This window comes from Cupressus sempervirens, chromosome 11 (genome assembly GCF_028749045.1).
Source record: "Cupressus sempervirens isolate cs-2001-9-10 chromosome 11, ASM2874904v1, whole genome shotgun sequence".
Classification (NCBI taxonomy): Eukaryota; Viridiplantae; Streptophyta; class Pinopsida; order Cupressales; family Cupressaceae; genus Cupressus; species Cupressus sempervirens.
Genome location: NC_143128.1, coordinates 474,674,724 through 474,694,919, shown reverse-complemented (window position 1 = coordinate 474,694,919; position 20,196 = coordinate 474,674,724). Strand labels below are relative to the sequence as shown.

At 37.8% G+C, this 20,196-nt stretch overlaps 1 protein-coding gene across 9 annotated transcripts in view; it reads right to left on the bottom strand.

Annotated features, from left to right (window-relative positions):
- The window catches only part of LOC149530434 (FKBP12-interacting protein of 37 kDa-like), a 242,883-nt gene that overhangs the window by 143,179 nt on the left and 79,508 nt on the right, over positions 1 to 20,196 (bottom strand). For all 9 annotated transcript variants that reach the window (XR_016358416.1, XR_016358414.1, XR_016358415.1 and 6 more), the window contains 2 exons: positions 11,298 to 11,345; positions 7,990 to 8,043 (listed from right to left, as the gene is read on the bottom strand). Coding sequence is in view for 3 of the 9 variants with exons in the window: in XM_089808483.1 (XP_089664609.1) it covers positions 7,990 to 8,043; positions 11,298 to 11,345 (102 nt within the window). In the remaining 6 variants the exon portion in view is untranslated. The remainder of the gene's footprint in view (positions 1 to 7,989; positions 8,044 to 11,297; positions 11,346 to 20,196) is intronic.

Sequence of the window (20,196 nt, the reverse complement as noted above, 5' to 3'; positions counted from 1 at the left end):
CTTTCACATTCATCCCGTTGCATCTATAGCCTTTGCTAACACAATACTGACTCCTCAAGCTGACCTTGATAGCCACCTATGCTGCTTTCTCTGCTTCCAACTCCTCGGTACCCTGAGCCAAGTGTCACTGCACTGCCTCCAACTGGATGATCAGCTCCTCCGGAGCTCTCTACACATCCACCAAGACAGCCTCACGGCCAACACCTACTCTCAGTGCCTCTGGTAGACAGACACTCCATGCCTACAGCAGCTCCAAGTCTTCTCAACTGGTCAAACTCCCACGACTGATATCCGCAATGACTGGGGGTCCAGGGGGCAACGCCCCCGACGAGGTCGAGGGGCAGTGCCCCGAGTCGCCAAGACCAAACTAGCACTCTGAAACCCACACAAAACTGCACTGAACACACCATTTCTGTCATTTTCTGCCGATTCTACACTCTTTCTGGCAATCGTTGGTTCTTCCTCTACCCTGTGGCATCATCTGATACTCATTCTGAGCATTCTTGATTTGTCGACGTTTTTTTTTTTTTGAAAACCTCCTGTCACCCTTCTGTGCTACCATATAGCAAGTAGAAGCCGTACGCAAAAACCCCACTCTTCAAAATTTGTAATCTTGCAATCCAAATCCGTACACATGATATGCTTGAAAGATCCGTACAATTACCTCGCATTCTAAATTGTAATTTCCGTACGCTATCCTTACTTCCAAATTTCGTATGCTACCCTTCTCTATTAAAATCCGTACGGTGGTCCCAATGTTACAATATGCAGCTCTTTAAAAACCGTACTACACTAAAATCGTACACCTACCTTCAGTTATGGAAATCGTACCTTGTCTACAAAATCGTACTTCAAATTTGAAAACCGTACTACACATATTAAATTATCTGGAAAACCGTACATCATCCTTCAGATGTGAAAAACCGTACGGTAGTCTCTCCTTCAAGTATGAAGTCGTACGGTACTTTTCCTGGAAATCGTACGGCACTCCTTTCCCTAAAAACTGTACGGTACATAAGGAAGCCATCGTACGGATTTTCCAACATGATCACCATACGGATTTTCTGAAGCAGCCAATGTAAGGATTTTCAGTATAATATGGTGTACGACTTTTGCATAAATGATAAATATGGCGTACAACTTCTACCTGTTATTGCATTCAGACTTTGGAGGACGTTACAGGATATTGCATAAAGAGTCGATACAGTGGCAGGATGTATGGTGTAGCTGTACATTGGTAGCACAGAAGGGTGACAGGAGGTTTTCTTAAAAAAAAAAAGTCGACAAATCAAGAATGGTCAGAATGAGTATCAGATGATGCCATAGGGAACGGGAAGCATCAGCGATTGCCAAAAAGAGTGTAGAATCGGCAGAAAATGACAGAAATGGTGTGTTCTGTGCAGTTTTGTGTGGGTTTCAGAGTGCTAATTTGGTCTTGGCGTGCCCCTCGACCCTCCCAGGGGCGTTGCCCCCTGGACCCCCAGTCGTTGCGGATATCAGTCGTGGGAGTCTGACCAATCGAGAAGACTTGGAGCTGTTGCAAGCATGGAGTGTCTGTGTACCAGAGGCACTGAGAGTAGGTGTTGGCCGTGAGGCTGTCTTGGTGGATGCGTAGAGAGCTCGGGAGGAACTGATCATCCAGTTGGAGGTAGTGCAGCGACACTTGGCTCAGGGTACCGAGGAGTTGGAAGCAAAGAAAGCAGCCCAAGTGGCTATCAAGGTCAACTTGAAGAGTCAGTATTGTGTTAGCAAAGGCTATAGATGCAACGAGATGAATGTGAAAGTGACATTGTTGTATTAGTTGTTTGAGTTTTGTTCTGTAGTCGTCAGGAGACGACTTTTCTTTTTTGGGGGGGATGATGTCATCGGTAGAAATTGTGTATCGACCGACGGGTCCCTTCGGTAGAAATTGTGTATCAACCGACGGGTCCCTTCGGAAAGGAAATTGTGTATCGGCTGATGGGTCCTTTCGGAAAGGAAATTGTGTATCAGCCGATGGGTCCCTTCGGGAAAGTTCTTGTTATGTAGCCGACAGTAAATAATTTGTAGCGGACATGATGTATCTGGCCGACGGATACCTTCGGGAAGGTTCGTCGGAAAGTATTTATAACCCCTTCGAGAAGCATTGTAATCATCATATGAGATCTTATGATATCATTCAAGCATAATGTAATGTTCTGGCATATGCGAATAATAATAAGAAGAGTTCTATTGTTCGTGTTCATGTTCATTATCTGTGTGCAATTCTTAATTAACTTATGTGGTAAACAGACGTTACTTTAATAAAACTTCAGGCATTAAAATGTATTAGCAATCAGACTCCGAATAATGCGAGTGATAGCTCATCGGAAAGCTCTCACCGAGGAGTATCAAATCCAATCACCAAAATTGACCTGCACTGTGTCCTGCCGACTTACTAAAAATAGTAAGTATGCCTGAAACTGAGTAACTCAACTTCGTTTTAGCCCAAACTGGAAATGACTAGGCCAAAACACTCCAGGATCCCATTAAACCCTTCGTTAGCCCTCGAGACCATGTAGAACAAGGCTAACGCACACACACTTGGTCAACTGCTAAAATAGGGACATTACAAAGTCGGCTACAACACAAATTAAATACTAAAAATCAGCTACAACACATTAAATACCTCAAAGTCGGCTACAACACATTAAATACCAAAAATCGGCTCACAGAAAACTCGACACCTACAAGAACCAGGACCAGGCCGAGCGTCAGAAAGACCAAGCCGAGAGCATTAGCAAACTCCCAAGCACTGTCGAGCTCCCAGTGCATGTCAAGCTCCCAGTGCAAGTCGAGCAACCAACATATGCCAAGCACTGCAGTGGATGTCGAGCAACCCAATACAAGTCGAGCACCACAGAAAGTGTCGAGCTCCAAGGACGACTGAGCCTCCTTTAATGACCGAGCTCCTCGGCCACAACTAGACCCTTCAACAACTAAGCAACACTGGTCGATGACGGAGTCCACAATACTTAGCCAAAATACCTCCAATCATGCAAGATTGCAAGCAAGCCCAAGATGCTCTTGCATCAAACACCCCAAGTTCGAAAAGATGTTCTCAATAGCTGAAAGAACATCTTATGGGATTTAGCACATAAATCCCAAATTGATTCTTCACATACATATCCTCCAAGTCTTCAACTTGCACACTCTTTCCCTTGTTCTTCTGCTTCTTCTCATCCATCTTAGGTGTGCTACAAGTCTTCTTTCCACATTGATCTCCAAACTTCTCAGAATCCCTCAACTCAACTCAACTACCAATACTCAGGTTCCTCCTACCAAGCTCTTCATTCTGCAAAGGAATCGGGGAATGGCTCATGCCACCCTTCACAATAGTAAACACTTTCTCAACACAATCATGCACAGCCTTGCAATCATACTGCCAAGGTCTACCAAGCAACACGTGACAACTATTCATGTCCACAATAGGACACAACACTTGAGCCTTATACTACCCAATCTGGAAATCAGCAAGGCATTGCTCCCTCACCTCCAAAGCATGCTCACCTTGCAACCAACCAATAAGGATGTCTCACTCTCTTCAAACCAAGTTTCCAAACCATCTCCTCAACAACAAGAATATCAATACTACCACCATCCACAATCACCTTGCAGACTTTAGCACCAGATTTACAACAAGTCTTGAACAAATTAGTCCTCTGACATGATTTTTGTGTCCTTTGACCAACCAGCACTTGTCGAGCTAGTAAACTCTCTTGCTCAAGCTGACTGTCTTGGACCACAACCTCATTCACAACAATAGCTTTCCTACCATGAGAACATTCAAAAGATCTATGCCCTTCCTCACCACATCTAAAGCAATTACAACTAAAAGCACCTCCACCTATCCTCCTCTGATCAACAGGTTTTGATTCACTTTCTGCACTCAGTTTAGCCTTTTCCGAGCTATCCTGCTTCTTCCCTCTACCATTACCTTGACTTTTCCTCTTCAACTTATCTTCTACCTTTAGAGCATGCTAATAAGCATCCTCAACCGAAGAAATATTCAGCATACCAACCTCATCCTAAATATTGAATCTCAAACCATTAATATATCGAGCTACCTTCTCCTTTGACAATTCTCTATGCCCAGACCGAATAGTCAACTTGTAGAACTCTTCAGTATAATCTTTCAGTCATATCCTTCTGTTTCAAATTCTGCAATCGCTTAAACAACTCAAGTTCATAATCAATAGGAATGAACTTAGCCTTCAATTTAGTCACCATCAATTTCCATCTAGCGAACTTCATTTCACCTTCCTCCTATCTATCTCTTTGCGGTTCTTTCCACCAAGAGCAGCATGTCCTTTCAACTTAGTTTGTGCCAATCTCACTTTGAGTGGATCTTTAATATCCTCAAACTCAAAGTAGTCTTCCAATTCACCAATCCAATCAATCAGGTCTTCAGGAGTCAAAGTACCTGAGAAATTAGAAACCTCCAACTTATGCTTCAACTTCAACTAAGACCCAGGTCTAGCAAACTGACCAGCCCTAGTTCCAATAGGTCTCTCTGCATGATCAGTTCTGTCCTCACCACTAGATCCAGTAACTTCAAAGTCTTTAGCAACTTCCTCATAACCATCTTCGAGACCCACATACCTAGGTACACCACCTAAAGCACTCACAATTTTAGCAATCATGTCACTCTTCATCAATGCAATCTTAGATCTAAATTCTTCTCTAATCTTCTTTGAGATCCTTTCTTCCAAAACATCATTAAGATCATCAATTGCCCTAGGGTCCAATCTTCTTAGAGGCATCTTCCAAGATCCAAAGCAATAGATCCACCAATTCAGAAGATCAATCAGCTCCACTAGATCAACCTTCTCTTCCAGTCCTGGTACAAACTGCCTCAACTTCGGCAATCTATGTACCCACTCAGGAAAACCTTTGCTTTGATATCACCTGATGCAATACAAGGCAGGAGAATCCCCAAAGAAAATGTCCTAGCCCCCATCAAATAACACACAACGGAAATACAACAACAATGCAAGATCTGATACCAAATCACAACTCTTTATTCATACCAACTGATTACATGCAATTTGTGGGGTTGTAAGGCCTTCCCCGTTACGGCCAAATACAACAGCAATTATTATAACAGTTCTGAAAGATCCTTCAAGATCCAACCCAAACATTAATCCCAGCTAGTCCAGATCTACACTCTGGAAGAAAACCCCAAGGAAATCCTAACTTGTGCTCACAAGCCCACCAAGCAATCTACGAGTTTTCCAAGCCACAGCTACTAGCCCTTCAAGGTTTGCTCCTATACTTCATCCTTTTCTCCAAGCTGGATGACAATGACTTAAAGACTCCACAAGACCCCCTACTTACACCCAACTAAGCCACAAGTTGGCCCAGTTCATTACAAATTAAATTAAGTCCTTATATTAAATATATGTTGAGCCACAAATCGGCTACAACATAAGTTAAATACCCCAAAGTCGGCTACAACACAAATTAAATACCAAAAGTTGGCTCATAGACAACTCAACACCTACAGGAACCAAGACCAGGGCAAGCATCAGAAAGACCAAGCCGAGCATCAGCAAACTCCCAACCATTGTTGAGCTCCTAGTGCATGCTAAGCTCCCAGTACAAGCTGAGCAACTAACATATGTCGAGCACTGCAATGAATGTCAAGTAACCCAATACAAGCCGAGCACTATAAAGAGTGTTGAGCTCCAACAACGATCGAGCCTCCTTCAATGACCAAGCTCCTCAGCCACAACTAGACCCTTCAGCAACCGAGCACCACTATTTGGTGATAGAGTCCACAACACTTGCCAAAATAACTCCAATCATGTAGGATTGTAAGCAAGCCTAGGATGCTCCTGCATCAATTTCTGTCATGGAAAGATCATCTTTTATTCTTTATTTAAGGAGCCTACATCTCCTTGGTTAATGATGATTCAATCAATTATCATTTTAGTTTAGGTGAATTTTATGAAGAAAAAGATTCCAGGTGTAAAAGAGTCAAAAAAATAACAGATGCAAAAGGTCTTTCTTTACATGAGTTGATAGAAAAAAGGTTACACGGAATACGGAACAAGCTTAACACATCCCTTCTTTGTGTTTCATATGCCTTTAATCCTAACTGGCATCATACACAAGATACCAATAAAAGGGCTCTAGATGAGGATAGAGAGGCAATGAAGGGACTTTGAATGGTTGAGGGTGAAGATGCTTCAATTCTAAGTAGTTGATGGAATCAATTTTCATGTGGGAATTGTGACTTTTCTTCACTAGAAGCTTTATATGATATGTGAAAAAAGGAAGCTCCTGTAGAATGGTGGTGGTACCATGGAATGAAACCCTTGAATTGCAATCATGATGGAGAAGCTACAGCCATGGTAGATGAAGTGGTTTAACTAGACGGCTTTAATGAACTACCCCTAATTCTACTACCAAAGAGAAACCTGAGTTTGAGAGTGATGCTTATTTGGAGAGCATCCTAGCTAAGGATTGTTATGGATGATCCCAACTTTGAACAGTAGAAAATAGATTTCTGATTTTTGTTTTATGTTTGCATATCAGCATCAAAATATCAATATTTTTTAATTTCAATATGTAATGATAATCTAGTATGAAATATGTAGTGTGATTTTTGAACTCTTTGACACAATGGCATTCAACATTTTGATTTGTGTATTTAAACTTTGAATTTAATGTTCTTGTTTTCTTAGTTCTAGCCTTTTCTGTTATAATATTTTTGGAAATTTTTTAATTATTCAAAAAACAATTGGCATTTAAAAGTAGCCTTATCACCTATTTTGAAACTTAGTTGTATCCTAAGTTACCAATTTGGATGCAGATTCAAAAACGGATGCGGAAAGTGTTTTTTTTGTGGGGAGGGATGCAGATGTGTATGGATGCGTCTCTGTGTGTATATATATATAAACTAAATATCACAAATATATATATATATATTATATTATCTATATAACATAATATTGTTAAATATTATTTTATATATATAATATTGTTAAACACTATATATATAATTGTCTATCTGTTTTCTCTCACAAAGTGCCCAACATTGCTCTTATAGGGTAATATATAAATGTCTATCTGCTGCGACTTTATTGAGTGCTAACTGCTGTTACAAATTGTCTATCAGCTGGCCATACCAATCTAGGCAATATTGGAAGTTTTGTGAGAGCCATCCAAGGTTGGAGTGGGACTTTACACATTCAAAGGCTTCCTTTGCTATATACATACTCGCTGGAGGGTCATACTACCACGAAGGAGCTGTCTATGTTAGGGACTGCTATAGCAGTTCCATATAAGCCTGAAAATTCCATTAAGGGTGCCGTACAAGCTGATTGAGGCCCGTACTAGGCCTGTAGCTGAGTTATGGGCAGCAACTGAGTCTTATCACAGAATTCTGGGCAGTGATTTGGTCTGTAGCTAAGTTCTGGACAGCAACAATTGTCTATATATATATATATATATATATATATATAACAGAAGTTAGCACTCACTAAACACATCCTGTCGGCATCCACAGCGCTTCCAAATGCATCCCGCATCCCCCTCTGCCTCCAAGCTCTAGGAGGCCACATCAGTAACTAAGGTTGTATCGATACCAGTACCAGTCTCAAAGTACCCTGTCTCCTGGTGACCTTGATATGTAGATATATCCAAGACTGCACAATAATTGGATAATATCATCTTTTTCTGGTTACTAGTCTCAGTCCAAATATGTCTTCTTATATATATGTATATGTATATGTATATGTGTGTGTGTGTGTGTGTGTGTATTGGATGATATTTATCTTATGGCCTTAAAGGCTTATATATTGTAAATTCCTTAGTTTTGAAGCATAAAAAATAATAATGATTCTTCTCTTCCGAGATGAAGATCATTCACAAGGATAACGATGAGAAATTGAATGCAGGAAACAAATTCCCTATCGAAGAGTATTAACAGGTGTTTAATCAACTTCAAGATGAGCATGATTCTACCTTTAAACGAGTGAACTCTTCATGTATGGCTGGATCAAGTAGTAACCTACGTGCCTGCAGAAGTAAAAGAAGCATGAGAAAAACTGATAAAATCTATCAAATGAAAGTCCTTCAAATTTGATATGCTAAATCAAAAAAATTCCACAATCATAATAGTTCTTAGCAACCAGAATAAAAAGGTCAGACCAAAAGTAAGTGTTCAAAGACTTTGTGGATAAAAAGACTGAATATGCTACCAAACAACAGTATCTTAGTAGTAAAAGAAGAGAAATTATATCATGCCTTAGAATGGGAAAGTAACAAAGAACAATAATACAATTTGATAGCCAATCATTGCTCAAATTCCGAGACATTTTCTTTCATATTTTAATGATCTCTGCATATTTAAGAAAGTGAGACAAAATTTTAAATGCACTAAATGTTAGGTTACATGGTTTTGAAGCTATGATGGAAACACAAAATACTAGTGTCACAGGGGTATAGCTGGCATGTGTGTGTGTACACAGGGACCTCTATATCTGAGAAAGCAAGGCACATCAAAGTTCAAATGCACTCAATGCAAGGTTACATGGATTTAAAGCTATGATGGAGACACAAAATACTAGAGTCACCCCACAGGGGTATAGCTCAATCTATGCATACAAAACAAAAAGAAAAGAATAATAAACACTAAATTTATTATATAACTTTTGGGGGTGGATATACACCGCTTCAGAAATTAAAGTTAAAAGCATAATGCAACCAGAAGAAGCTTCTTTGTTTTAATATTGAGTTGCATTGACTTAATTTGTTCGTTCATGGATATCAACATAGTCTTTCTCTTTCTCTTACCATCTTAGAGCCCATATCCTTTATAAAAGCCTAAATTAAAGACAAAAAAGATCAGATTCTTTCACAGGTCATAACTTTACAACTTGTGATAGTATAGTGCCTAGTATAGCCATTACCAATTGTGTGAATAGAGAAGCTTTAGGAGATTTAATTAGCATTCTACAAGGACAAAACACATCTATACAAAAGTCATTTGGTTGATCTTACAAATTTACAAGGGGTTTTTACCACACAGATCTTTTATGAAATATCATTAAGAACTTAGACATTTTAATGTGGTGTTTTCTAATGTTAAATAACCTGATCATTTTAGTATTAACTACTATCCAGTATACCCTTGTTTAATGCTATTTGTTCAAGGCATCCCACTTCAAACACATTAACATACACTTGAGGTTTCCTAAACTGATAATGTTATATTTCAAGGTGCTTCAAGTGTTCATGGTCCTCCAGGCTCACCCACAAGGAGATAATATTTTTTTGGGTATCGGCAATATGTGTTTTCCTTTGTTCTTTAAAAGTAGCTTAAGACAAGCTAAATTGTTTTGCATATGAGCTAAATTGTTTTGGATATGGTCAAGACTTGATGTGTGTTTTCAATTATTCTCGAAAAAGTACCTCAAGAATTATCATGTCCAAGATACAATAATTCATATTATTTATTTGTTGTTATGAAGTTTAGCTCAGCCAAGTATTTTTCATTAATTTGAACTTGGTTGTATCTTCTTGAAAGATATGGTTTAGAGAAGATAGTGATTCCCTTAAGAGCATTGAAAACAAACATAACTTAATCAACTTACCAAAAATCAAAGGCTTCTCTAGCTGCTCCTTCCCAACAGTCTTCTCATGTCCAATAACTGTCAATGGAAGGGACAGATAAGACTATCACAATAGCCACATTGTACCCCTCACATCTATTAATGGGAAACTAATATTGGAGGCCCTTGTAACCCATCCTAATCCACTCCTCTCAAAGAGTTTAAGGAAGGAAAAACTATGACAAAAGTCCTGATATACAACAAAACCATCCTTGGTAGACATTCCAAATACATACACAGACCTAAAAAAAAATCCCTACATGCACTAGATAGGGTCACAACATTTGGAGTCAGAAATTAGGTGACCAGAGAACCCTTGCACCTCTCAGAGAACAAGTCAGACTTGTTAATATAGTTATATAACATTTGACTCCAAAGTTTGAACTGTGGATTAACAAAATGACATCCACAGTACCACTATAGATATGATTTCATCTTTTATGGAATACATTAGAATGGGAAGATTGTGTTTGAACAAGACAATTTGGACAAGCAATTTTATACAGTGCATTTCAAGTTTATTTATTTAATAAATATATTACCACTTTACTCTTTAACTATTAGCTAAGTCACCACAAACAAAAATGGGTACACTTTGGATAGGATTGCTGACATTTGGGGGCACTGTGTGTATGTGTGTACACGTGTGCATGTGTGTCCTGAACCAATTTTTTTGTGCATAATCAGGATTTTTAAAAAAAATCACATATATAATAATGACGCATGTTGACAAATCATGGTGGAAATCATGTCTTTTGGACCAAGGAAGTGCACACAGTCTCTTGGCACCAGCAGCAGTAGACAACTTGAGGTCATCATAGAAAATTCCATTCATAGATAGTCTATAGGATGAAAGGCAAGTTTTTTGTCCTGTTTGTTTCAGAATCAAGAATGTAACAGGGAGGTTGAGGGATATTATGTTGGCAAAGACTTGGCAAGGTGAGAAGTCGGGGATGGGGATAGAAGTGAGTTAAGCTCAATACGCCAACTTTTCTCTCACTAATATAGTGCCACAAGGTCTCCACGGAAAGAAAAACTGGGAACACCAACAAGATTTCTTGACCTTTTCAATAAGGATCAGGAATATCTGGCAATCTGAAATGAGCCCAGGCCAAAACAGGGAGTGATGATGTCATCTCCTATATCATAAGTATTTTTAGTGTTTTGCCTTGGGATAAGTTTTACAAGATACAGGAGAGCCTCCTCATTTATAATTGATAAATTCCTATTTGAAGAATAAGCACGGTGCATCTACAATCATTGAGTCACAATTCTAAAAAACCATAAGTTAACACTACTGTTAAGTATGCTATAAAAGAAGATAAAACATTTATGCAAAATATTGCAAATAACAAAGAACAATCAGAAGAATTTATGGCTAGGTGCTTTAGGTGCAGACCACGCTATCAGAATGTTCACTGGTCAGCCAAGAGTTGTTCAAAGATGATAAATTCAGAATCACAAAAATTTGTACTGCCAGAGTGGATACGTTCAACAAACATATCAATTTTTGTGTGAAACTAATATGGATCATTTTGATATTATATCAGAACACCACATGGAGCTTAACATACTTGACAACCTGAAAAATGAGAAAGAAACCTTTTCATCCTGAGAAATTTTACCAATATTGAATAGATTCCACTGTATGCAAAATACCTTAAGTGATGGAGGCTTCAATTGTGACTTAAGATCCCGAACAGCTGCCTGGGGTCCAAATTCAACATTGTAAATATTATCATCAATGCTATAGATTGAAGTATAACTTCTAACTTTAAAAAATAATAATATTTCTCAAAAATGGACAAAAAAGCCGTACATACAGTGAATCAGCTTTTACAAGCTATTGAAATTCATGATTCAACAATTTTATCACATGTTTCGCTACCAACAAGAAATACTAAATAAACCTATATTCACGAAAAAAGGTTAACTCCTAGATTAAAAGAAAACATTAATCACTAGCATCATATATATTTAATTGCAATCAAAAACTGCAATGTCAAAGACCAACGTAGAAGATGACATGCTAAGGCTTGTGAACTTGCTTCAATCCTATTTGACCAAACTTTGACCAGCCAAGAGAGCAAGAAAATCCTAAATAAATAAAGTTGTCTAACCGTGGTAATTGTTCTTTTTGCACTAAAGATCCTATCATGATTAATTTAGATGATGGTACATACGATAATGTTGTTGATGCTAACAATGACAATGCAAATTTGCAAATAATGTTGATTCTAATGATTCTGATGATACAGATGGGATTATTGAAATCAATCATTAACTTTCTTCAAAAATTTCAAAAGCATTAACCTAGCTCCTAGTGACAAACAAAATGATTCATCATTAGAGCATGGTCCTTGGTTAGAATTCGCAGTAGCTCCATCTACCATGCTTGTTCTTGCACCTCTTGCTTCTTGTCCACCATCCCTAAGTGACGTTAAGCAAGATTGGGAGGCTAATAATTTCTTGACTAGCTTTGCATGCGCAGTGGATTCTTGTGTATTTTCTTGTCCGCAATGCACTTCCTCAATACTGTACTACTTTTATAGTCTTTGAGTTTGTTGGCTCCTGATTTGACAAGATTTTAACTACCTATTGAAAATGCAGAGAATACCTAGGAGTTAGCCAAAAACCATGATAAGTATTCAAAAGTAAATCAATAGGGCCAACTGTTAAGACTATAATAGTCTTCTTCCCTTTGAATTCTGCAAAATTCAGCCAGGTATACCTTGGAATTACCCTTTTTGCTTCTTAACAAAGTTATGCAATATGAATTCCAATTGAGCAGATAATTGCCTATAATTCTTCTAATTCAAGGACTGTAAAAGGGGCAAAGAACAGCTAGTTCTTCAAAACCCAAAGACTCCCTAAATCAAGAGCACGCTAACATTTCAGATTATCATTGACAAAGATTATAAAATTTGATTGATTAATTTTGCACCATGTATTATATCCAAATTTTAACATCTAATATGTAACGAGTGCTTTATCCATTGGGTTATTTACAAATTTCACACATGATACTAGATCTATCTTCCCACTTTCTGAAGAAGAAATCAGAACTCAACCCTAGATCTCGTTCTTATCAAAAATCTTTCCATGAAACCTTCAATTTCTTACTCCATATCAAGCATTTACACAATCATTTTGATTATCAACAAGACATGTGATAGGCCGACACTGGGGCAAATAGTAATAGAGAATTGATGATTTATAATGAAGTTCAACTGGTCTATACGTGTCAATCCGAGAGCGTAAGCTTGCGAAAGGCATCCGAGCAATATGCTATAAAGGGATGATAGTTGTGACCTGAGTGTTTATGAATGCAGCTACAATACACAGAATTGAATCTATGGAAAACTAAAGAAATCCCAGCAACAGGAACTGTCACTTCCTGGCGACAGGAACATTAGAAACAAAACTGTATTTCTGAAATAAAAATATCAACACTAATCTATGGATAAGATGGTGATGAAAACATTTTTTATATTATATTCTAAATATTAAATGACTAATCAAAAACTCACTTAACTAATATAAAAATAAATATCTACTGTAATGATAATCTAAGAAAACAATATAAACTTATGCAAATGGAATAAACATATAAGGGAAATACATCACGGTGTTTCACCAAGGAGCGGGCCCTTACTCCTGGCTTGCACGGTGGATAGGAGAAAAGACTGTTTCTACGCTGTGATCATGCAAAAACAAATATTCTCATTTACTTCACAATACTGATGTTCAGATCTGCATTACACAGTCTTCTTCCTGCTGAACACTATATTCTAATCCGCCTCCAACACTGTATCTCACACTGCTTATATATACACAGCAGGCTTAACAACTTATTAACAACTTTTTTATTTATGCCATCTAAAGAATGGCTAATCTATAACAGAAATTCATGGCTTTGCAAAGAATAGGTAACATTTTAAAATAGTATTTGCTATGGTACGTTCAGTCCAAACAGATTTTGTTTCATGCAAAGTGATCAGCACGTGAACCCCCACCGCCACCTACACCAAATCCACTTTTGCAATTTAAATAAACAAGTGTGCCAATCACAAGAGCTGTGGAAAGTAATGACAGGATTTGCTGCAGCCAAGGGAGTTCTGAAATGATGGTTAATGTTGGACCAGCGAATAGCAATGACGTGGCACTTAATTTTCAGGCAAATCTGCATTTAGAATAATATAGCACATTCCATTGATAGTAAATCTGTATTTAACCGGCTTCAATAACTTTGCTAATCACCGCCAGTTATTATATGAAAAGTCATGGAGTGTGTTAGGAGGATATGTAGGTAACATGAAGATCTATAGGCGGCAGGAAGACTGTAGGTGATAGGAAGAGCTATACCACAAATAAACATGCTGCAATAATAAAGATTAGTAAAATGTAATCAATAATGAATTTTCCATATTTTAATCCCAAAACAATATTTAATTACTACTTAATTATATTAAACGATATGCAATGTTATAATGGTAAAATGGAATGAAATGGGATAGAAATGGAATAGAGAAGTAAGCATGAGTGTGTATGAAATGGATTAAAATATGGCATGAAATGGGGCATAAATTGCTCTCATCATTCCCCACAACTTAGCTTATTGCACATCCTCGTGCAATCATTATGATCATGAGGTCTTTAGTTTTAACTAGAAGCACTTTAGGTTTATAGATTTGGCTTTGTCTCCACCCCGAACCATGATAACTCTTATATCAACACAAATCCCTTTCTTTGCTTCACATGACAAGCTTTGGTATTTTTCTTCTTCAATAGAGATATCTCTTTCAACTTTTCATAAGTGGTTTATGTTTTCTTTTTATTTTTGTCTCTTGTTCTTTTCTTTTCTTTTGCTTTTCATTTTAAATAGCATCATGGTTCAAAAGGTTTCATACAAGAGAATTTTATTTTCATTTGCACAAGAGGATTTTAAATGGGCAAAATAGGAGAGATGAGAGACAAAACAAAGGCTATTGTATGATGGATATAATGGATAGTAGGGTGGGTCTAGTAAGGGTTACAGATGGAAATGACAAATGAGACTGCTACAACATAAAAGGAATTCCTTGCTACAAACTTCACAGATTCCTATGTCGTGCTTATTTGATTTGTGACAATTTATAAACTATTGCTTATTTGCCTTGGCAGAACATGATAAAAAGAATTAAAACAACACGGAACATACTCAGAATCAGTGGTTTTGTTTATTCACAGTTTGCGAATTAAGAACCAAGCATTTGAAGCACATTGTTTGAGCGGGCAGACATGAAAAATAGTTTCTTTTTCATTAATTTGGTATGCTTGTTTTTCCAAAATTGGAATTAAAATAGGTATTTGAGCAATACCAACTATTTGGAAGGAAGACAGAATCCTCGAATTGGGGGATAAATGAGGATACGAAATTCTTATTTTTTCAAATTCCAATTCTCATTTCGTCGACCCAAACAGTGGATTACAATTTTTTTAGAATTGCGAATTCTAATTCCTGTTGATATCCACGAACCAAACGGGCCCTTAGTTCTTCGTTCATAGGAAGCATACACATGATTGTACTTTTCTTGCAATTGTTCATGTTTCTTTGCTGTCCCCTTTGCCACATTATGAACATAAGCCACATGTTCTTGTAAATTCCTTGTGGACTAGGTGAGCTTAGCATCTTCACCTTTGTGTAAAACCACATTTCTCTTGACTCCATTGTCTTCACCAGTAACTTGACCTAAAGGGGAAGGAGAAATAGACCAAGTAGCCAAGGCAGCTAGGTCTTCAGTGTAGTACATCCTAGAGGTGGATATCTCTGCATCCCTTTTAGGTTTCTTCAACCTCATATCCTTCATAATAGAATCAAATGAAATTGCATCGGCAATATTGAGATTTGGCAGCAATTGGACTCCTAATTCTTTTACAATCTTCCTCCCCTCCTTTGGGCTAATAGCATCAAATTTGATCATCATTTCATGTTCAACCTCTTTGCCAATATCATCAAGATCATCATTTGGCCTTTGCTTCTTCTTCTCATCAACTATCTTGTGACAATCTTCCCTAAAATATTGCCATAATAATTTCTTGAAGGGGACTGATTTAACAAACTCATCATCAAAGACATCCACCTTACAAGACTCTATCCTAAGCTCTCTTTGAAACAATGCCCTTATCTCTTGTATAGTGATATCAGAAATTGTTGCTCTAGGGATTTGAAGTTCTCCTCCAATCTCTTCATCATCAAGAATGTAGATATATTCCTCATCTTCATCATCATCATCTCCATAGGGAAGATTCAATTCCCCAAATTACTCTGCACCTTGAGTGTGCTCTGCCTCCTCTGGAACTTCTTTATCAGTTTCTCCCTCCTCTTCATGTATATCTTCACTATGCCTTTCAAGTGGAGAAGCTATAGGAGGTGGTCTGGGAGATTCAGGAGATGGAGATCTTCTTGTTGGATCATCTAGTACTATAGCCTCCATACTCGGAATTTTTACTATTTTGGGATCAACAGGCCTTTCTCGCATTCTTCTTCTCCGATAAAACCTTAATCCCTCTGGAGTTTCGAGATCTTTATATGGTTCAACATCATGGACTTGTGCTTCCTCTTTGGTCCTTTTTTGTCCCTTTCTTTCTTTTGGGATTATATTAGTAAACTGCAGCAACACATTCAAATTATCAACAACAATTACTTTTGTTTTTCTTCCCCTCCCCAATTTCTCGGTCATGGTGTCATATATACTTCGGAAATTTCCCAAAAGTATCCTCAATCTCTACTCTAAACTTTTGCAATCTAAGAGTGGATCATATTTGGGGACCTTTTCTCTTATTTCTTCTAAGGTCTCATTATACATGCACCAGTACACTTTCTTCATTTTCTAAACCATCAAATCCTCTTCATTTTTGATAATGTCCTCAGGGTGATCCAATTCATGCTCACCCCTTGGAGCCTTCTTTATTTTACGCATCAATCTTTCATAGAACCCTTCAATGTCATTCATCCTCTTCGAACTGACATTGATGTTATAGGGTCTTAGCAATTGAATCAAATTATATCTCCCATCCTTGATAATAACAAAATGATGAAAGATTGTTAACTCTTGGAAGAAAGTCCCCTTCCTAGCCTTCTCAAGGGGAAAGCCAGTATCTTGCAGCATGGCAATTTGTATTAAGACTTCTAGAAAACCAATTCTTAATGAAACATATTTTGGAAGCACAAAAGGCCTACCTGGAAAACCATATACCCTTAACTATGGTAAAAGGGTAAAAATTTATGTCCCCCCATTGGTGACACATCTTTGGCATTGAATTAAAATAAATAGGTCTTAAGAAAACTTTTAAAGACCAGGGGAAATTATCAACCACATGTAGAATCTTTTTCAAACAATAAAAAACTTGAGCCTTCCCAATCCATAGATAGAATAGTAGACCACAACTGGACATGTAATCTCTCTCCATCTCTTTGAAGTTCAAGATCCATCTCCTCTACAAAATAGCCTTTATTGTGGAAAAGAACCATATGCATCAACAATGAGTACCACTTGAAATCAGAAGATTCCCTTGTTTAGAACTGTCAGTCCTTCATTAATATTTCTCTCCAAATACCTTGGGAAGTCATAAATTATAGGATCCCCCTATTTCTACATGCCCAAGCACATCCAAATTGTTTTCTTACTAAATTTTCTTCTATTTGTCAATTCTAACACTTGATATAGAGCAATGTGGGTGTTCACCAGAGTGTCATTATAGTGCTCACAATTGCCTATTGTATATGAAATGGCCAGGGGACTCAACTTTACTCCATCTACTTCTTTCAAAAAGGAAGTTATCAAATTTTGTTGCATGTCCTTGTCTGCTCTGTCAAAAGCTTCTTCAAACATCTAAATATCTATACCATAAGTTACATCTTCAGCAAGGTGGAGGCCAAAGGCTTCTCTAATTGAATCAACATCTATTTTTAACAGAGTATCCCATTTAAATCTCTAATTTCATGTGACACAAGGTCATAATTGTTTACCAACTCCAAAAGAAGGTCAATATCTAGGAAAATAGTAGGCATTACTAGTTTACCTAGATGATACTGCCACACATTGCTACGTGAGCTTCTTGCATTGACCTGGTCGTACCACCATCTAAAATCTCTAGGTCTTTTGTGGGCATGTTCGTGTTACATACATTTCCGTATTTGTCTTTTAAACCCGATTGTATTTCATTTTTCAATGCCTTCCATCCCTCTGTGGCCTCTCTACCCTCTCTTGACATAGGTAGTTGCTCTATGAAATTGTCCTAAAGTCTCCTATCTTCGTAATTAAGTTTCCCAGAATACTTCTTCGAAGGCATTTTTCTCAGAGCAGATGATCCACATAGCTAGGGTTTATCTAGGGTTTAAAACACAAGCTAGGGCCTACTTGTAGCAAAAATAAATTTCAGGCAACCCAACTGTCAAATTCAAAATACAAGGGATAAATGCAACACTTGTTCAATTCATGGTCTTCTAGAGCAATTCAACCTTAATTTCACAAATCCTCTAGCTCTGCAATTTGCTTCTTGTAAATTTAGCATGTAGTTGGTGACAACTAAGATGAGATGACAACCTTTAAAACCATTGTATCAGCATTTAACAGGAGCTTGTGCAAAATAATTATCAGTTCACCACACTAAAGAAAAACTCCTTTGTTCGGCTCTATACTCAGATTTGAAAATCAACAATTGATCATACTTTATCTTTGCATCGAATGGCTGAGAACCCTTTTGATTTCCGCTAACTATCCTACTCAGCCTTCGGGACCCATCACTAACCAATGAGAAGTCAAAGTGACAATACGAGCCCTTTTGAAAATTCAACGCTTTCTAGGAGGAAAGGACATGTGGATGCATAATGTTGCATCACCATACAGATGCTACTACCTTGCGATAACACGCGGACCACTGATTCACCCTTTCCTTCTCAAACAAATGGACAATTGATCCTCATCAAGCGATTAAGTTCCCATCGTTGATTTATTGCTTGTGCGTTATATCTTGATTAAGTGGCAATGTGTTTGCCCTAATGTGAGAGGGACACATGGAAGCATTGTGCTTCATCGCTATAGGAATACCAACCTTCAATGCAACAAGGTGGACTATTGGATTGCCTCTTTTTTAAAATGAATGTGATTACTTCATGACTAAGCCTGCTAACATAATTTGAGTGACCCAATCATGTATCAAGACACACTAGAAGGCTTACTCAGAGAACGAGACACATATCTTAACCTTGCTTCTTCACCATAATCCTTGTCAGATTTTGAGAGGCCACGACATTGCAAAATCATAAGGAAATGGATCCACCGTAACATAGAAATCAAAACTATCATTTGATCCATGTGGCAACATCCTATTCCCTCCACTGTGCAACTCATACCTCTGCTTCACTCTCCCGCTAATACAATTACCCGTGGACCAATCAAAGAAAAACCCGTCCTAACTGGAGTTGGTCCCACTGAAGACTTCAAACCTGAAGTTGGCTCCAGGTGTCATCATCTCACTTCATCATTATACCAACAGCCAAAGATAGTGAGTTAACACGGGCCGTCGATCTACATTTTTATATTTGCTAACACATGGGCTGCCAGTTGGACGCATGTTATCATCACTTGTAGCACCATTTGGCAAAGGACACCTAGCACGACAACAATAGTTGTTGATCTATCAACAACTGTGGACTCAAAATAAGTATCTAGCCCCACTATGTCCACATGGCATGATCATGCAACTTTGCTAATATAGAGATCAGACCCAGCGTTGATACGTGTGTCGTTGATTAAGAAACCCATCATTTTTCATGTGCTTAAAAGGAGAGTGCCAAAATTATTATAAGGTAAGTTTCAAACTTTGATTAAAAGGGAAAGACCACTGGAGACAGAGACAAGTAATTCCTAGGAGATGAACTTTAGGGACCCCCCCTTTTTTACCTAGAAACAACCCTTATCTAAGTGACTTAAAAAATAGGCTTATTAAAATAAAAGGGGGCACAGAGTCAAGACTTAAATTGATAACACCTAGGCATCTTAAAACATAAGGCACAAAAAAAGGACCCCCTTATTAAGTGAAACAAAAGTAATGAAGAAATAAAAGAATTAGGGCTTTTCTTATTTTCACCTAGGGTTTCGACCTAAAACCCTTTACAACTAGGGTTTTACCTAAAGGGGGCATCGACAAAGACTAGAAACTCAAGAAAACCCTCTTGGTAGTAGCAAGAAGGACAATTCTGAAAAATCATACCAATAGAGTTATGTTAAGCTCTCTTTGGATGACCCTCATTGCTCTATTTGTGCAAAGTGATAAAGTGACCAAACCTATCATGACATTCTTCTATTTGTATCTCAATTCTTCCATATGCCATACTTGTGCTATTGTTGTAAATGTGACTTTGTGTTGTCTTTCCACTGAGATCTATATCTCTTTTTGGTCTCCACAATGTTGACCCAAGAAGACCTTTGTTTGTTCATCTTATGTGCTCTTCTTCCGTTGTGTGCGTAGCTCCACTACCTTTGGGGGATGAGGTCAACTCATTGCAATTATA